Source organism: Poromitra crassiceps, assembly GCF_964638095.1.
Source record: "Poromitra crassiceps genome assembly, chromosome: 9".
Lineage (NCBI taxonomy): Eukaryota > Metazoa > Chordata > Actinopteri > Beryciformes > Melamphaidae > Poromitra > Poromitra crassiceps.
Genome location: NC_139630.1, coordinates 39080168 through 39100167, shown reverse-complemented (window position 1 = coordinate 39100167; position 20000 = coordinate 39080168). Strand labels below are relative to the sequence as shown.

At 45.7% G+C, this 20000-nt stretch overlaps 1 protein-coding gene across 1 annotated transcript in view; it reads left to right on the top strand.

The window, feature by feature from the left end:
• nrxn3b (neurexin 3b) overlaps positions 1–20000 on the top strand; it is a gene marked incomplete at both ends in the record, with an annotated part of 373896 nt that overhangs the window by 327873 nt on the left and 26023 nt on the right. The window contains one exon of the mRNA XM_083643677.1: positions 11040–11350. Within this exon, the coding sequence (XP_083499803.1) occupies positions 11040–11350 (311 nt within the window). The remainder of the gene's footprint in view (positions 1–11039; positions 11351–20000) is intronic.

Sequence of the window (20000 nt, the reverse complement as noted above, 5' to 3'; positions counted from 1 at the left end):
CCTCCTGCAGCCTGTGTGTGTGTGTGTGTGTGTGTGTGTGTGTGTGTGTGTGTGTGTGTGTGTGTGTGTGTGTGTGTGTGTGTGTCTGTGTGTGTGTGTGTGTGTGTGTGTGTGTGTGTGTGTGTGTGTGTGTCTGTGTGTGTGTGTGTGTGTGTGTGTGTGTGTGTGTGTGTGTGTGTGAGTGTGTGTGTGTGTGTGTGTGTGTGTGTGTGTGTGTGTGTGTGTGTGTGTGTGTGTGTGTGTGTGTGTGTGTGTGTGAGAGAGAGTGTGTGTACTTTCTGTCTCTTTCTTCTGCCTCTTCAAACAGTGCCCTCTCATGATTGCTCCAATCTTTTTTATGTCCCCAAAATTCCTCTTTGTCCACGTTTCTCATCCATCCGCATCTCTGCCACAATCCTGTGTACTCCACTGCAGGGGCTTCTCTTTGTTTAGCGAGATGCTTCCAATTTCCTTACGTAACACTCTAACAATCTCCATCGTCTTTGATTTTGGATCACATTATCTTTTTGCGTCGAGTTTGAATCTTTGAATCAAAGAATTACTGGACCGAGCCGGGCCTCGGGGAAGCTGTGTGTTTGTGTGTATGTCGCGGGCGGGCGCGCGCACGTGCACGTGCATGTGTGTGTGTGTGTGCGTGTGCGTGTGCGTCTGTGTGTGTTTTGGTTTGCGTTTGTAAATGACCGCAGTCGTCCTAGTCTTCATGCACGCCATCATGCACGCGAAAGTGATCATGACCTTTCAAAAGATCCGCCAATCTTTGTCTTGAAGTGCAGACAAAACAATTCCTCGGGCGCGAGATAAATCCTCACGCGCCGTCGTCACCTCCCACCCCCTCCCCTCCCGCCCCACCCCCTCCCCCCCCCCACCCCCCACCCCCCGGGGGCCAAAAACATGATTAGCCCTATCTGACACACTATCTGTCTGCGGCCTCCGTCATTCTTTACAACACGCACTCAGATAAGCCGCGCGCGCACAAGCCACCGGTCTAATTCATCCTTTGAACACAATCAACTTGGGAGCGACCTGATAAATGATGAATCTACTGGCTTTGTCTGACATCTGAGCGAGAACGGAAGGCGGAGAGACGGAGCCGACGCAAGCGGGAGAAACGGAGGGAAGCGGGCGAATGGGAAGGAAGTGCAGACACCGGGGGGAAGTGAGAGGTGTTTAATGGAGTCGATGACAGAAATGCATAGAGACTAAAGAGAGAGAGAGAAAGGTGACATACAGTATATATGGACAGAGAAGAAGAGAAGAAGGGAATGGGGAGCCAGCGCGGAAAGTAGATAGATGATGGCAGAAGTGTGGCTGTGTAGCTGAAGAGGCCTGATTCAACTAAGACGAGCGAAGAAAAGCCTGATTGCATAGGAGAGAGACGGAGAGAGAGAGAGAGAGAGAGAGAGAATAGTAGGCAGCAGATGAAAGAGAGTTGGATAGCTGGATCGATGGTGAGACAAAGAGAAAGAGAGAGAGAGAATAGAAAGGGACAGGACAGGAAAAGACTAGCCAGAGAGAGAGAGGGAGAGGGAGAGAGAGAGACAGGACAGGAAAAGACTAACCAGAGACACAGAGAGAGAGAGAGAGAGAGAGAGAGAGAGAGAGACAGGACAGGAAAAGACTAGCCAGAGAGAGAGAGGGAGAGAGAGAGACAGGACAGGAAAAGACTAGCCAGAGAGAGAGAGGGAGAGGGAGAGAGAGAGAAAGAGAGAGAGGGACAGGACAGGAAAAGACTAGCCAGAGACACAGAGAGAGAGAGAGAGAGAGAGAGAGAGAGAGAGACAGGACAGGAAAAGACTAGCCAGAGACAGAGAGAGAGAGACAGAGAGAGATGAAAGCAGGCAGTAGTTTGGAAAGGAGGTGGGTGGTGTAGGATGCTCATAACAGCAGCCATGACAGCTAGCTACGGAGCTGAGCTCTGGAATGATGGCTTTTGGACAGGGCCACGGTATATCAAATGTACTCATCATCACCAAATGGAGGGAATGCCAGGAGCCCCGTCACGGTAGCCATTTTCACAGTTTGGCTGCGCCCTCAGCGCTGGCCCCATGATGGGACCCCGGCGAGATCTGTCTGCCAAGCAAACTGAACGCAACGAAGCGACCGCCCCGCCCGGATGACTGTCGCCGTGCCAGTGTTTGTGTTGACTGAATAGCTGCTACCGGAGGGGAAACATTTAGACACTGTTTTGGCTGGGAGACGAAATGGAGAAGCACACATTAGAGCTATACTGTAAGAGACATACACAAACTGTGCATGGACACGCACACACACACACACACCGACCGACAGGTGAATGATTGAGCCCGACGCGCAGCGGAGGGCTTAATCATTCACCTGAAGGTCATTATTTCCAGTAATCACCGGCTCACTATACATTATCCCGCTTAGAACACGGCCTACAACTAAATTATTTCAGTAATCTGACAAAAATAATTATTCAAATATATTTTTTAATAGCGTTTTCAACGACAAAGCGGTTTCATTCGTAATTGGCACACAAGTCATTCGTAATTGGCACACAAGACACCACAGCTGCAACTGGTTGGCCTAATTAGTAGTGTCTGCAGACAAAATGCTCTTATCAACTGATTAATCCAGGTGTGGCAGAGCAGCGGTCGGTTGTCGAGAAATAATGACCGGTGAATCTTGTTGATTGACCAATCAGAATTGAGTATTCGAGAGAGCCGTGTTCTAAGTGATGGTAGTGTCTGTCTGGGCACATGGTTTATATTCTGTGCCGTGGGCATATGTGATGGTAGTGTCTGGGCACATGGTTTATATTCTGTGCCGTGGGCGCCATCCTGTTGGCTCAGTATAGGCCCATATAGGTCTGTGTGTATTATGGTTAAATGTAGGTACAGTATGTGTGTACGGCCAAACACAGGATTTCAGTATGCTGCAGCTGCTTCACACGTCTCCTATTATTTATTTTATTGAGCATTTATTTATTCAGGCAAGGTCATTTCCAGCATACAATTAAGACAAGTATAAAATATGCAACAAAGTATGAAATATGTGAACAAAAATGTACTTAAAGGGAGGCTTTGCCAATTTCAGCTGACTGCTGATTGGCAGGTACAGTATTGACAGAGAGATTGAAAATCGCGATCTCGATTCATACCTCTATGCGATCTCATTCCTGAATGACAATGATTCCGCTTTTCAAATCATTAGGGACGGCCCTTGCATCACATCAAGCGCTCCTGCGTTTCACCACGTGACAAAATGCGCATACGCAGCAGACAGAAGCAGAAAGGTTGAGAGGGATTGTTCTAAATAAGAGGAGATCCTGTATCCGCCCAGCCCATTTCCATACATAAAACAATGGCTCAAAACCGATCCGCAACCACAAAAAGATATTCCGAAAGACAGGTAGTTAGATTTCCAAAGGTTTGTAATTCAGGCTATAGCCTACTTAATGCTGCACTGTGCAGGCAGTGTGCACAGAATATGAATGGATGGATGGCAGGATAAACCAGCTGGAGATTGGAGAAGTTTAATACCGTTAATTAAATTTAAATTTCATTGCAATTTAGCGTGTGTGTACTCTGTGTGAAGCCCATTTGACCTGCTGATGTGATAGTCCCATTACAGTCATTATAGTATTGTTGTTGTTTCTGTCTATATGAAGCAAAAAGAGTGCAGTAAAATGCATAGTTATTAAAAAATAGTTTTGCGTAAGAATCGTGTGGAGAATCATGATCTCAATTCTAAGCAAGAAAATCGAGATTCTCATGTTTATCCAGAATCGTGCAGCCCTGCTGCATAGTGCTTACTGTGTCTTCTCCTAAACAGTACTGCAAAAGGTACCTACCTGTATGACAATTCTCTGAAACCAAAATGATGACGCTAGTCCATCCTTGCCAATGCAACGATCAATCAGCATGGAGAGAGTGACCAAAATAATAATAATGCTAACCTATTATGCAAATGAAAATCCTCCTGACCAATGATGCTGTGTCCACTTCAGCAATTATGACAACGGACCAGGGTGCACAACACACGACAGTAGACAGTCTCCTATACTGTACCACACAAAACCAACCAAATTGCATGTACTGTAAGCCAAGCTTATACATCTTGACAGCGCAGCGCGCACACGCACGCCAGGCACCATCAGCGACAGACACAGCCTGCCAGATGCGTCTGGCCCCCGAACCGACCCGGCGGTGGAGCCAGGCAATCACAACCCCATTAGCCAATTGGTCTGGCGATGTCAGAATACCCTGTCTGGCAGGCAGAATGAAACCGGTTGGCACGGAGGCCTGTACCTTTTTAAATAACTTACTCTTTGATGGCGATGGGCTGACTTGGATAAACTACTGTGTGAATCATAAAATCCATATTTGGCCCAGGACCCTGCACTCTGCATGGCTTCCTCTTTCCATTAACTCCAACTCTTCATGAAAAGTTAACATTGAAAACGGCGAAAACAATTACGAAACAATGACTCACTAACAGTAGCGTTGCTTGTGGCTGCTGTCATCGTGAAGTAATGTAGGCTACTGTAAAAAAAACAACAGAGCAGGCTGGCTAGCTAGCTAGTTTATTAGCTGTGTCATCTTCCGGGGGCCGCAAGTTGAGTATCACTGGCCTACAGGGTTCCGATGGTTCCCCTCTACTTTTTAGTGTCTAAGGGTTCTAAATCAGGGTTCGTATGGGTCTTTTGTCAACAGATCACTTTTAGGACAAGAGAGACCAGCATGTCCTGGGTTGATATCCATAGCAAGATTGTTGTAAAGAGCATCTGAAATAAGCAGGGTTATATGAAAAACACTCACAAATAGACTTTGTTATTATTTAAAACATATAGGGATCAATGTTGAACCCTGCATGACCCAAAAACTGCGGTATGGATTTTAGATCACACCAATATGGATTATTTTACAGTGAAAAGACAGCAAACACCCATACTGATGCTAAATTGCACTTTAACATTCTTCCAGTATGCTTGCACTCTTCCAGCAAGCATCCAGGAAGAATGATGAACATGTTTTAGAGGGGAAAGTCTGCCCACTCTGCTTTTGACTAAACAAAATCACCTTAAAGGATGGCTTTACTGCTCATCAACCCACTTTGTATCATATATCATCTCGCTAATGTAAAGCACACGGGCAGTGTTTTACCATCTCTTTCTGTCTACCTCACGGAGAAGAAAAATCCTCCTGCTGCTGCCTGCAGAAACTCCGCCCCCACCAGCTGCAAGTCATTAAGTCTTGTTAAGGCTCTCCATGCGACTCTCCATGGATGTGCGCATACTTAAAAAATAAACAATAACAGCCGCCCTCGGAGCAGATTCTGCCTCTCCAGCAGAACTTCCGCAGCGTCCGAACTTCCGTTGTGACGTAAAACGCAACGTGGCGCTTTGCCAGAGGAGGAAATGGGAGATCTCCATGAGGAAAAACAGAGCGAGAAGGTAATCACTGCCCATGTGCTTATATTACCAAGATTTATTAATGATGCAAAGTGGGTTGATTAACGGTAAAGCCATCCTTTAAGGTCAGAACGGTTTTATAATATGCTTGTGGCTTTATTGGCAAGGTCATCCGTTCTAGAGTCACCTTTAGAACTTGAATATCAAATTGACAGACTGGAGAGATTTTTCTCATTAGTTGGACAATTAGCTTCTAGTGTATTCATTACAGAAGGACTGTCACCTCATTAATCACGCAGAACCATGTAAAAGCTATACCTGAGACTAGCCCATTAACAATGCTGCACAGCAAGCCTATACCCCTACTCTCAGTTTCACAACACATTTCACTCTAGCTGGAGAGTTTTGGGACATTCGCCAAGAAGCATGAAACCAGTAGGAAAAGAAGTTGGAGCGGCTCCACACGGTGACCGTTTGCAGATTCTGCCGTTTACATCCTGCAGCCTACAGTACCTCTCACCTCCTAACCTTTCCATCTGCGCTCGGGGTTTTTCATAACACCATCCTGCCTCCCTCTGTGGCCCTTGTCCAGTGGAGTGTGTCTTTGGCTGCTACCCCAACCCTGCCTGGGATCAAAGGAGTGAGCAGCAGCCCTGCTAGTCGCTGATTAACCTGCTGGCACACTGTACACACACGCTCATTTAGCTCCGTTAGCTCCCTAGCACCTTCATCCTCACTCTCAGCTGGCAAACTCAACACTTGGCTTTTTTTTTTCTCCTCTGAACGAAAAGTCGTCAAGAGAAGGGCAAGGAGTGAAGGTCTTTACTAGTGAAACAACCTTTTTTGTACCCAAATACTTTGTGGCCTAGTTTTTTCTTGGCATGGCATGGTAAGCCCCTAAGAGCGGGTTCACACTGGGTGTGTTTGGAGCGATTTAATTGAACTCCAGAGCACTTCATCAGTTCAACTCCTTTCGGCAGTTGAGAACGATGCCATTGCGCTCTTAGGCCCTGTTTACACGGCGACGCTCCCTGCATAAAACCTCAATCTTTTTTTTGCGTTAGTGCCTTCCTTTTACACGGTGACAGCGTTATTGGGGGGTGAAATATAATACTACTACTACTATCTGACTTCATGGCCAGCTCAAGAGAGATTTTTTACAAGTGCTGACACAATTATGAAGGCTCATCCTTTCAATTGCACTACAAAACTGTAGCGTTCTGCTGCAAGACAATGTGACACGTCTTTGTTTTTCCAAATACCTCCCCACCTGGGGAACGTCACTGATCACTGGCATCACTGATGCCAATCATAATTATACACAGGCTTGGCATTCTTTTGTCATGCCTCAAAGTGTTTGAGCACAGAGCTACAGTACATCTCACTCGTCAGTGTCAACAGTCTCACAGAGCCTTTCAGAGAGACATGCATCAGGGACTTTCTCAGCCAGGCCCATCATACACAACCAGAGATCCTATCATATCAGAAATAATATTAGTCAAGTCAAGTTTATTTGTATAGCCCTAATTCACAGGCATGTCTCAGGGGGCTTTACAGAGAACTAGGCATCTCGCGCATTCCTAGGCTCGCCCGCTGCGTGGGCTCGCCGGACTGGCCCTGCAGCCCGCATACGCAGCTTGGCCGCTGCGCGGCCTCGCCCGAGCTGCTCCTCAGGGATGCTGGATCACCTGTCCTGGAGCTGGGAACATACAGCTGTCCATGGCTGAAGACAGGGGTCTGAAGCCAGACTCCCACTTCTTTCAGTGTCTGCCCCTGGGACTTGATTTTGCTCTTATGACATCACTGATGATATCATCAGTGGGATTCTTATGACATCACTGATGCTGTCACAACTGTTTTTATGACATCACTGATGACATCACAACCTATTATGACATCACTGATGATGTCACAGTTTATGACATCACTGAAGACATCATCACTGGGACTTTGTGTGTGTGTGTGTGTGTGTGTGTGTGTGTGTGTGTGTGTGTGAGTGAATTTTTATGACATCACTGATGATGTCATCAGTGGGACAGACAGACAAACTCCCTTCCACAGAGCCCTAGCTCCCTTTAAGCACTATCAACAAACAGAATTGAACAGTCTTATATAAAGCATATAAAAACAAGCATAGAAGAGAGGGAGGAGAGAAGATGGGAGGGATAAGAGGGGAGAGACAGATAAGGTGAAGGGCGAGGAGAGTGGAGAGAGCGGAGGGAGAGAGGAGAGGGAGTGCAGAGAGAGGAGTGTGGAGAGAGAGGTGAGCAGAGAGGGAGATAGAGAGAGAGAAGAGAGATAACGGAATAAAAGACATACAGCTGTTACTCATTTTACATTTTTATTACAAGTACAGTACATACGCTGCTATAGCCTAGCAGATTATGTACATTGCTCATAGAGAAAGCCTATTAGTTTGTATTCCCTTATCCTGTACCTAGAACCTGTTGGTGTCAGAAAAGGAGAATCTAGCAGCAGGGCTGGCACTTTTACCCAAAAGGCCTCCCACCACGGCAGTAACAAGCTCATTTGTATGCATTGTCCTCTTCAAATCTGTGTCACCGTGGGACTTCCCTCCCAATAGGTTTGCAGTACTTCAATTTACCGCTCTCCCCAGCCCGTCCCTGCACACCCACTACGCTACACAGCTCTGTCCTTCCAGAGAGCTACTAAATGAATCCTTGGGCCTTGAAACGTAAAAGCAGGTGGTGTCCAGTGGGAAAATTAGTGCCCATAAATTAGCTCAGATTTCTCTCTGAGAAAGGCAGCTACAGTAATGCACGTCCGCCTTCTTAGCCACTTCCCTCCCCTTGTGTTTATTATGTGATAGGATTAAACAATGATGATGTTTATCATGTAGAATGAGATGTGTTTTCTTATCCATGTTTTTTCCCCTAATCTAATCTTCTTGCAGGTTTGATATGCAATTTGTGTCTTTTATGTGACTGCTATGGAAGTGTTATTGTGCTTTGTATCCATGGATATTTCTTATATATTGGTGTGGAGTGTGCCATATAAATATAAAGTTTTAAACCTACGACTAAAGCTACTTGAAAGATCATTATAATACTTTTATAAATATTTCTAAACGAGTATAAAACACATTATAAACGACTGTCTAAATGTGAGTGATGTCTGTTGCAGTTGCCGACTGTTTCAAGCTGTTTATTAAACTTTCAAACTTTAAAGGCAACAGCGACATTGAGCGCTATCAAATGGCAAATAAGAAAATCCCGTTCAAATATACCCGGCCAGTAGAAGATTGGCTGCAGGAGAAAGGTAAATCTTTACCGGACTTCTAGAATGTTTATCATATTTTTTCTTTTCTTTTCTCCTGTCATGTCATCGGCTTGCTCCCTTCAACCTTTGAGAATGAATAACCATCCCTTAAAACCCTATTTAAAAAAAAACAAGTAAATCAAAGCGCTGTGTTATTTATTTTTGTGATTGTGTTTATTCCTTTTTTTCTTTAGTTACCATTCCCTTTTTTGTCATCATCATCTTTTAAATTGTGTCCAGCAATCATTGATGGTGTCCAGTTAAAGGGACTGGGAAGAGATGTGTCCTCTTTTATGAGCAATACAACAATTAACACTTTAAGCTAAATCTGTTGTACCAAATTTACTTGTGGGCCCCATTGTTCTAAAGGGAGAATTCGCTCCCTCAGCTTAAACCCTCTGCAGTGTTTGAGAACAAACTAGTCAGTGGGCATATTTGTCTGAAAACTTTCCAAACAGCAGGTGCTTTTCCCTACTGTAATTTATCTGATTGTAGTTATACACATCACACACTATAAAACCCTCAATTGGTTTGTGATGGAGAGCTAATTGGACCCCCCCCCCCCTCCTCCTGCTCCCCCCCCCCCTCCTCCTGCTCCCCCCCCCCTCCGGCGAAGTGTCGCAGTGAGCCCGCCAAGGTGCATTCTGCTCTGAAATAGCTGCGAATTGCAATCAGCAACACTGCGCTTATCCAATCGCTACCTCGCTCTCTGCTTATTCCATTTGTGTGGATTGGATTATTAATTAAATGTTCCTGGTTAACATAATATCATTATAAACCGCATTTAAAGGTCATTGCGCATAAACGCCTTAACCTGATTATAAAGTCCCTTTAACAATCGCTAAAACACAAACGGCTCTGAGAAATCCCATTACGGCTGCATGCATGACTCTACACATGCCGTTTCATTTTCTCTTTTTTGCGATATGAACGTCCTCCTCCCTGTCATTCCATGCCCGCTGTAATTGTGCAAATAACAACAACAACAAGCCTGCAGTGGTGTGTGTCTGTGCATTGTAGGAAAAGGAAATAGCTAATGCATGAGCAATGTGTTTTGACTGATACTTAGGTTTTCTTCTAATGAAATGTATCATGGCATGTAGTGAGTGTGTGTGTTGCTTACACTTTATCATAATATGCCCAGGACTGTATACATATTTATTCATCATTCCTCTGCACCACTCCACTGTATTTGTCCAGAGAATATTAATAAGAGGGCAAAGTGCCTCTTGGAACGTGTTCCAGCGATATTATATATATATTGTTTTTCTCTCCAAAGACAGCATTTTACAGACCTGCATGTGTGTGTAGTTTATTAGTGTGTTTCACTGGTGTTTTCTCCGTTAGCACTCGTGTTGTTGTTTGTTTGTTTTTCCTTCTTAAATCTCATAGAGAATAAGCCTTCATAGCATATAGCTGCAGTTATTTAAAGTGCACAGAGTTCTTGGGATAGTTTTGCATGTCGGCGAACTAGTGAACTAGTTTTACGATATGTGATTTCTTTGAGAGGATGTAAAACGTGTTGCGTCACCATGACAGTTTTAGCCATTGGAATCACTCCATCCACACTCATTATATCAAGCATGTGTCGATGAATAGAGCTGACCAGCAGACAGTTATATGAAGTGTTATCAGACAGACAGCTCCTCATCCCTGCATCTCTCCTGCATTAGTGATTCCTGTTTGGTGTGGAGCGACGATACAGCAGCACAGCATGTAAAGAGGGACAGCACACCCTAAGATTCAAAATACATATTTTCCCTCTCGCCTGCCTCTCTCACAGGCCTATTTATCCATCTAGATCATTTTTGTGTTAGTTGCCACAGAGTTTTGGAGATATCTACCTTCTCTCCGATCAAATGGAGCTGCATGGCACTCGGCTCGTGGTGCTCAAAGCTCTTTCCAGAAATAATGACCCGGTTACCCAAGATACCTTGTTGTGAGCAGACCCTGTTGTGAGCAATTTCATGTAGGAACTATTTTCTTTCGACCGAACTACACCCGCTAGCTGCTATGGTATTATCGGTCAAATGTTATTACAATATCAGTCTGGATATTTAATTACATTATTGGGTTTTATCACACTTTTGATCAAACTAAGAGAACATTTTATTACATTTCCGGGCGTTATTACATTTCTGGTAAATTATTACATTAATGGGTGCTATAGGCAGAAATCTCTAGGGCCGATATCTCCAAAATTCAGGCAACTAACACAAAACTATCTAAACAGACCATTAATAATAAAATATCATGTATTTTGGATTTTTGGGTGAGCTGTCCCTTTAATGTCACAGTAGATAATTTCTGCGTCCCCCATCCGTGGACACATTGACATGTCCCTCCGCCTTTCCTCTCCCTCCTTCCCCGTTCCTCGCCGCACCAGGCCGGCAGCTGACCATCTTCAACACCCAGGCTACTATCTCCATCGGGGGGAACGACCGGAAGCGACCCTACCAGGGCCAGCTCTCCGGCCTCTACTACAACGGCCTCAAAGTACTCAACATGGCCGCCGAGGGCCACGCCAACATCAAGGTGAACGGCAGCGTGCGGCTGGTGGGCGACGTGCCGGCCAGCAGGGGCGCGGCGCGCACCACCACCTCAGTGCCGCCCGAGATGTCCACCACCTTCATCGAGACGACCACCACGCTCTCCACCACCACCACCCGCAAGCAGCGCTCACCGCCCACCATCCAGGTAGGGTGGGGGATTGATGGGGGAAGGCCGCGGGAGACGTGTGTGTGGCGAGGGGGAGGGGAGGGGGGAAAACCAGTCAGAAGTTTGGAGACGCCTGATTGAATGTTTTTCATGTTTAAATGTTACAATTTTGATCTAAAGGCTTAAATACTTTATACTTAAAGCTTGAGGAAGAAAATAGAGAAATCTAGTGAAGTTGATGCCATTTCCTATGTATGAATTCCTTTGCAAAGCCTCTGCAAAGGGCGGCAACTTTAAATAATCTAAAATATGAGATCGCTTTTATTTAACGTTGAATGTTTTTGGTCACTGCATAATTCCATAATTCTGTGTCCAAACCTTTGACATTTGTCATTAGGCGAAATGTTTTTTCGGCCTCTACTGTAGATAATCCGATTTGCAAAAAGTGCGATGTCCACAGAAATCCAGGAGTCGTCTGTTCCTCCTCCACTATTGGATGTGTTTTTCTCCATGTCGGTTATTGACGCGGACGCTTCCTCATACAGTAGTAACAGAGACTTTGTGAAGGGTTGGATTTCAGTTCGACTGCTTTTTTCTCTGCTTGGGCCAGTCAGGGTTTGGATACGTCTCTATGCTTCTCATCCATAGAGAGGATTGAAGTGGTACTGCACAGCGAGTTGTGCAGGGCTGGCCCTCACCACCTCTCTCTCTCTCTCTAGCTCTCTGTGTCCATCCCTATCTCTTACTCAGCCACTCCAGCCTCTAACACAGGCCTTTTGTCCAATGACTCCCAGCCAATGAATGTCAACAGTGTGCCAAGAAAGTAATCACGCCGAGCAGTCCTTTGACACCCGCAGGACAAATTGAACCATTCGCTGTTCATATTAAAGCAATAACTCTCCCTCAGGGGTGAGGCGGGGGGGCGGGGGTGGTAACAGACAGGGACTACTGTTGGCGGCCCTCCTCACAGTTCTCCTCTCATCACAAACAGATTGTGTGCCACACAGTAATGATGATGACCCCTCGTGCCAACGTACGTCTGCATCACTGCAGGGATGCTGAGGGGGAATCCGCCTCTGAAGACAGCTGCTACAGTAAATATCTCTGCAACTTCAACAGAACTGACATGCAAAAGCTGCCATGTCAAGCCCTCACATGTGGTGCTTGGATGTCCAGACAGTACGGTAGTCCTAATCCGGTCCTGCCTATGTGGGGCTGGGATGTCCAGACAGTACGGTAGTCCTTACCCGGACCTGTCTATGTGGGGCTTGGATGTCCAGACAGTACGGTAGTCCTAACCCGGTCCTGTCTATGTGGGGCTTGGATGTCCAGACAGTACGGTAGTCCTAACCCGGTCCTGTCTATGTGGGGATTGGATGTCCAGACAGTACGGTAGTCTTTACCCGGTCCTGTCTATGTTGGGCTTGGATGTCCAGACAGTATGGTAGTCCTTACCCGGTCCTGTCTATGTGGGGCTTGGATGTCCAGACAGTACGGTATTCTTTACCCGGTCCTGTCTATGTTGGGCATGGATGTCCAGACAACACGGTAGTCCTTACCCGGTCCTGTCTATGTTGGGCTTGGATGTCCAGACAGTACGGTAGTCCTTACCCCGTCCTGTCTATGTGGGGCTTGGATGTCCAGACAATACGGTAGTCCTTACCCGGTCCTGTCTATGTTGGGCTTGGATGTCCAGACAGTACAGTAGTCCTTACCCGGTCCTGTCTATGTGGGGATTGGATGTCCAGACAGTACGGTAGTCTTTACCCGGTCCTGTCTATGTTGGGCTTGGATGTCCAGACAGTATGGTAGTCCTTACCCGGTCCTGTCTATGTGGGGCTTGGATATCCAGACAGTACAGTAGTCCTTACCCCGTCCTGCCTATGTGGGTCTTGGATGTCCAGACAGTACGGTAGTCCTTACCCCGTCCTGCCTATGTGGGTCTTGGATGTCCAGACAGTACGGTAGTCCTTACCCCGTCCTGTCTATGTTTGTCTTGGATATCCAGACAGTACGGTAGTCCTTACCCCGTCCTGCCTATGTGGGTCTTGGATATCCAGACAGTATGGTAGTCCTTACCCCGTCCTGCCTATGTGGGTCTTGGATATCCAGACAGTACGGTAGTCCTTACCCCGTCCTGTCTATGTGTGGCATCAATAGTCTGCAACGATGATGACTGAGCCCAGATTCATTACACTACTGTCTCCGGCACCATCAACAAGGTCACATCAGATAAGGGGGGGGGGGGGGGGGGGGAACACGCGCTATCACTGAGAAAATGGCGTTTTGTGTCACAGGCTATTAATATCAAAGGAAGTCAATAACGTTCTGCGTGGTATGAAAGAGCTTTTATATGAGGCACTCTCCTTTTCAAGGTGAAATGATGAAGCGATACCTCTTTTGTCAATATGCAGGATGCGCCCGTTAGCCCGATGATGCACTTTGGTAACTTAACAATAACAATTTTGTCCCCCGCCCCACAAAGTTTTCACTTTACTTTCGTACGCCTTCCCGATGGTGCGCCTTGTTTTGAAGTTCATCCTTCTTCCCGCAACGTTCCCATAGCGCCGTCTGCTTGGATTCACGCGGCGGTGTCACAGAATGTCACTTGCCGAGGCCTTTAGGTGTACAGTTCCCCCGGCTGGCTGTCAAACACTCTGGCGAGAGAGAGAGAGGTACAATAAGGAGAGGACCTGGCACATTTCTCCGCCCCTCAGGGAAGTACAGGAAGTGAAGGGAGTCGAACTATCATTACTGATGTACTGCACTGCTGAGGGAGCCTCGGCGTCTGACACAGCGCTGAGTTCGAGCGCGTGCGCGCGCGTAGATCTGTGCTCTGTGTCTGTGTGCGCGCCCACAGCGCTAAGGTGTGTGTGGTTTAGTAACCTTTCGCACGTCTATTTTGGTCGGCTTCTCCAACCCTGGCTGCTTCTTCAGGCTTTCCCGAGGTGAGAGATGTGTTGAAGCCCGTGACATCTCAGGATCAAAGCATGAGATCAAGATGGAGGTGGGAGGTAGAGAGAACCAATCTCACGCTAAATTAATGATAGCCCCGCTGGGACGTACAAACATCACAGAAACATTTTTCTCTCTCTCTCTCTCTCTCTCTCTCTCTCTCTCTCTCTCTCTCTCTCTCTCACACACTGTTTCTTGGTCACTCTCTATCTCTTCAACTCGCTCACTCACCCACACAGGGCAGGTAGCAGAGGGGTTATATTCTGTGACAAAGGGGCATGGAGGACTAACAAGGGCAAGAGGAACGTTGTGAGGTGTTGAAGAGTTCTTTTCATTTGAACTCAAAAGGCTTTGCCAGGCCACTCATTCAAACCAGCTGGGGGTGAATCAGTGTGTCACAGCACAGTATTGTACACCTTTTGAAACACACAGTTCAGTTAGTTTCATGGTTTAGAAAGTTCAGATCTAAGCAGGGCTGCAAAGAGTGGTAAAACGTTCGAGAGAGAAGTACTGTTACCTTACTGAATTTTGACTGAAGTCGAAGAAAAAAGCCACCGGTGTAAAACTCTACCTAAGCAAAAGTTTAAAAAAAGTAGCTACCGTAAATTCCGGACTATAAGACGCACCGGTGTATAAGCCGCGGGACCAAAATTGACTATTTTTTTCTTCTATAAGCCGCACCGGACTATAAGCCGCGGGTGTTTTGATGTTTAATTACCATATGAAAGGGTTCGTGCACAGAGAGGAATGTCGGGAAAGAGATCGCTGTTTGGGGAAGCTCCCATTTATTAACATTTCAACAAAACAAAACAAAAGTCAGGTCACTAATCCCCAGACAAAATCACACAACAATAGGCTACCGTATATGTGCAGCAAACCTGTAACCAGAGAAGTCAAGTCACTAATCCTCGTCTTCCTCTTCTTCCTGCGTACTGAAACCACCAAAGTCCTCATCTTCAGTGTCGGAAACGAACAGGTTCAGGGTGGCTTCGTCAACCACTCTCCTCTCTCCTTCAGGTGCCATGGCACGAGTCCGATACCTCACGAGTCCGACACCTCACGAGTCCGAAAAAAGAGGCTAACTTCCCCCAGACCCTAACCCAAAACCTAACCTCTCCCACCCCCACGCCTAAACCTAACATCCCCCAGACCCTAACCCAAAACCTAACCTCTCCCACCCCCACGCCTAAACCTAACCTCCCCCAGACCCTAACCCAAAACCATGAGGTGTCGGACTCGTGAGGTATCGGACTCGTGAGGTATCGGACTAGGGGGCAGTCCCCGTGGCGTCATCCTCTTCATCCCGCAGCAGTCCAGCGTTTTGGAACCCGTTGGTAATTGTGGATGTTTTCACACTCCTATAATATTCCGTGATCTTCCTTTGTGTGAATTCGCCGAAGTTTGTGATTTTCTCCTGATAGTCGGGAGGGAGTTGTTCAGTAGTTCTCCCCCGGACGGACAGTCCCTTTTGCCCAGGTTACGCGCGGCTGCTCTGTTTGATCGGCGGCTGCTCTCTTTTAATGCGAGATTGACTGCTTTCAACTTGAAAGCTGCCTCGTGTGAATTTCTGCGTACCTTCCCCATGGTAAGTGAGAGTGTTGCTTCTACTGCTCGTCTTGTTGTGAATATTCCTTGATCTTCCTTTGTGTGAATTCGCCGAAGTTTGTGATTTTCTCCTGGTAGTCGGGGGAGGGAGTTGTTGCCCGAGTGGCCGTTTGCTTACCGTAATTACCATATGTAAGTGGTCACGCACAGAGGGGATTGTCGGGAAGAGATGGCTGTTTGAGGAAGCTCCCATTTACCGTATTACAACATTTCAACAAAACAACATAACACAACACCACCGTTGTTTATTTTTACAGTGCACACAGTGTCCGCGGTGTGGTGAAAAGAGGGCAAGAGAGGAAATTAAAACAGAAGTGGATTTATAGTTAGAAAGAGTGCTAAAAAAGAGAGATTTTTTTTTTTTTTTTTTTTTTTTTCTGAAAAAATCCATAGATAAGACGCACCGTTATATAAGCCGCAGGGGCCAAAAAACGGGAAAAAAGCCGCGGCTTATAGTCCGGAATTTACGGTAATTTAAAATGAACTCGGAGTAAAAGTCACGTAAAAGTGAATGAGCTACTTTTTAGATTCTTTTTTTTATTATATTATCTTTTCCATGCAATTCCAAAAGCACAAGTGAACATAATTTAAACGTGATTTATTTATTTATTTAGAAACATTTAAAATTGCAAAATAAATTGCACACACAAAGGAAAGCAAGTTTAATCTTCTGTTCTTTGCTGCCTGAACGTTCACTGGGAATGACTCCACACTCAGTTTCTGATACTTACAAAATGTGTGCTCTGTAATGTACTGTACAGTATGTGATTTAAAATGTAGCTAAGAATACTTTGGGAAAAACATACTCATGTAAAATTAAAATTATTGCCTTAAACAAGTAAGTACACAAAGAAATCTACACAATTACAGCCACATAAGTAAATATAATTAGTCACATCCTTGGATATAAGAATAACATACAATTGGAATTTCTTTAAGTTAAAAAGTAAAGAAAAAGCAGTGAAATATTACAATATTTAAACAAAACAAAACCATTGTTAGAGGAATAGGGTTGTATGTAAAACTGTAACCCCAAACCTAATTCTAATTAAAATCGTAATACACTTGTATGTAACAACTACAAATATAAGTTAAAGTTGTAAAAACAATCACATGACCCTACTTTACTAGCTCAGAGATCATCTAAAAAAATGTCAGTCTTAAGGTCCTTACACATCAAGAGTGATGCGAATATACAGCACGAAATTGCAATGTGAGTTTTGACCCACCTGTCAATCACAGCCACAGATGTGTACATGTCGGAAGCGAATTTCTGAAAAAACGGCCGTGGTTCGAAAAAATAAACACCACAATAACGCTCAGCGAAACTTCGCCGTTGGTATGCAAGGTTGCATTAACTGATTCAGAAATATTATTGACGTGCGAATTAATCGCACGAAAAAAATGCTCCCGATGTGTAAGGACCTTTAGTATTATACTCTGTGCGGCATCTGGGTAGTGTTGAGGTAAAAGTACTCCCCAGGTTCAGTCCTCGGCAGCGGTACTTCTGGCTTGGTTGGACGTTCCTACAGAGACAATTGGCTGTGTCTGCGGTGGGAAGCCGGTGGGGTATGAATCCTGATCAATGCACTAGTGCCTCCTCTGGTCGGTCAGGGCGCCTGTTCGGGGGGAGTGGAACTGGGGGGAATAGCATGACCCTCCCACGCACTACATCCTGCCGATGAAACTCCTCGCTGTCAGGTGGAAAGAAGCAGCTGGCGACTGCACATGTATCGGAGGAAGCACGTGCTAGTCTACGTCTCTCTCCAGATCGACAGAGAGGGTGTGGAGCAACGACCGGGACAGCAGATATTGGCCAAGTACATTTGGGGCAGAACATGGGAGAAAAATCAGGGGGAAAAAAAGTCTTATACTTTGTGTACAGAGAGGTTTTCAGCTGGCAAAGTGACAATGTCTTGTAATCCACTTTTCTATACAGAGTAAATTGGAGTCTGATGCATTCTGATACTCGCAGCATGACTCAAACGTCACTGCAGCAGCCGGGATGCTAACGGATGTGAGCCGGTTAAAATCAGCAACTTCATGCGTCATCCGTGCCGTGAGACCCTGGCGTTTGATATGTCACTTAGCTGACTATACGTCTGCAGGGTAAACGCAGAGATCATCACACCCACAGCCGACCTCCCGTCTCGCTCTCAACAGCTCTTACATCTTCTCCTGTGTGAACACGCTGCATGCCCCGCTGATCATTCCGTTTCATCCGTTTAGCACTCTGAACATTTCTTTGATCATATGCCTCGCAGTGGGATGACTAAAATGTGAGCCATGTTATAGCTTCCTGACATCTTCCCTCATACGCACCCTGCACACACTAATATGAGCAGCACGCACGCACAGGAAAATACGCACATTATAACGCAGTGAGTCACATTATAATGTGACTCACTGCGTTGTCATATATCCAGGGTTTGCACCGTGGATTTCACTGTGCGGTTAATCATGTAGAAATTAAAGTGGGAGGTTCTTAATCTACACTCTGCATCCCCCTTCCCCTCCTTTCCTTCAAAAAGGCCCTTTGCCTTTCAATGTGATACCATCATAAGTATCATTTGGTTCTTTATTGGCCTGGCAGGTTGTGTAAATAAAATGTCTGAGGAAACGAGTAATAGAAAGGTTAAAATATCAGACCCTCCAGCATAACGCATGGAGGAGGAGGGAAGACGAGAGTGTGTGTCTGATATACACTAAGACAGACAGTTAAAACTGCAGCTGTGGCCACACACGTTACGTTGGGTTACTGCAAACTATGTTCATGTTTACAAATTTAGACCTAACTGTCCAGGATAATAGAAATAACATCGGAATTCTATATTAGGGTGCGCGTGAGGATTTGCAGCCCCAGAGGCTCATCCCCCAGCCGTGCCGCGAGATACCTAGAATGAGCGTCTTTGAGTAGGAGTGCTGATTTAGCATCCTGTGTCATTAACTCCCTCATGGCAAATGCATTCATAATGACGTAAAGACCCAAGCCGCTTCCACAATCCTGTTGATTAGTATTTGAGAAGGAGGCGGCAGACATTGCAGTCTATTCTGGTACAGCAGTGTGAGCTTGGCTTGCCGCAGACAATGGCACACTCAAGAAACCACCGATGCTAGTGGGTGTGAAATGGCTGTAGCGGATGGTAAAGTGCCTATTGCTCGATACACTAATCTTGATTGAATGAACTCAATCAGAGAGACACCTGCCAGATTATTTGCTAAAACGCCTGACATTTGCATGGAAGTTTGTGCCACTTTTTCCAATGCTACGTTTGGAATTTTTCTGCGCTCTTCCTGCCACTATCCTCCACAAAAATGTCTATGCTTGCTCTCATTCAATTTAATAGGGAGCCTTACCATCCCTGCAAAAAACTATTCACCATTAGAGCCGTTAATTCTTATGCATTATAGGTTTGGCTCTGGCTCATGGTTTTATGCTTCTGAATTGTGCTTGTGTGCTCATTGTTGCGAGAATCGTAATTCATATACAATTCTGTTGTCTGTTTATTGTTTGTGTCCATCATTCTCAACGTCCGTAACCCATGAACTTCTGTAATCTCTATCGACTTAGCTATCACATCGAAACGGGACTGTTTGCTGAAGGCGCTAGCTTGTTAGTTGGCTATATAGCTAAGATTGTGCGCTCAGGGACAGGATTGTGGTTGAACTCAAGAATAGGATCTGATGCTTGTGAGTTTGATGCATGTTGTAGTTATTCGGGGAATACTCATTTATGCAAAGCCCTCTATCATGGGAGATCAACGCTCTCCTTCTCAATTAACTTGCGCTGCTAGCCCGCGATGTTTGGGAGCAATTAGAACGGGAGGCTGCAATCTAGAATACCGTGGGGGGAAATGGCCGAGGGAGAGACACTGAGAGTGATTTGCATGGCTGCCGTGTTGAAGAAATTGCTTGCGTCCATCATCTTCAACTGGCCGGGTGCTCAGGAGACGGGCAAATAAAAGGTAAATGCTTTGCAGTTTAATTGGCCTTTTTTCCTGCGGAGAAGCGGTACATAATGCAATATGGATGCACACGGATACTCCATGATGACAATATTACATTGAATAAACATGGATTGTTTGGGTGCAATGTGATTTCTGTATTTTCTGATAACAACCTTAATATA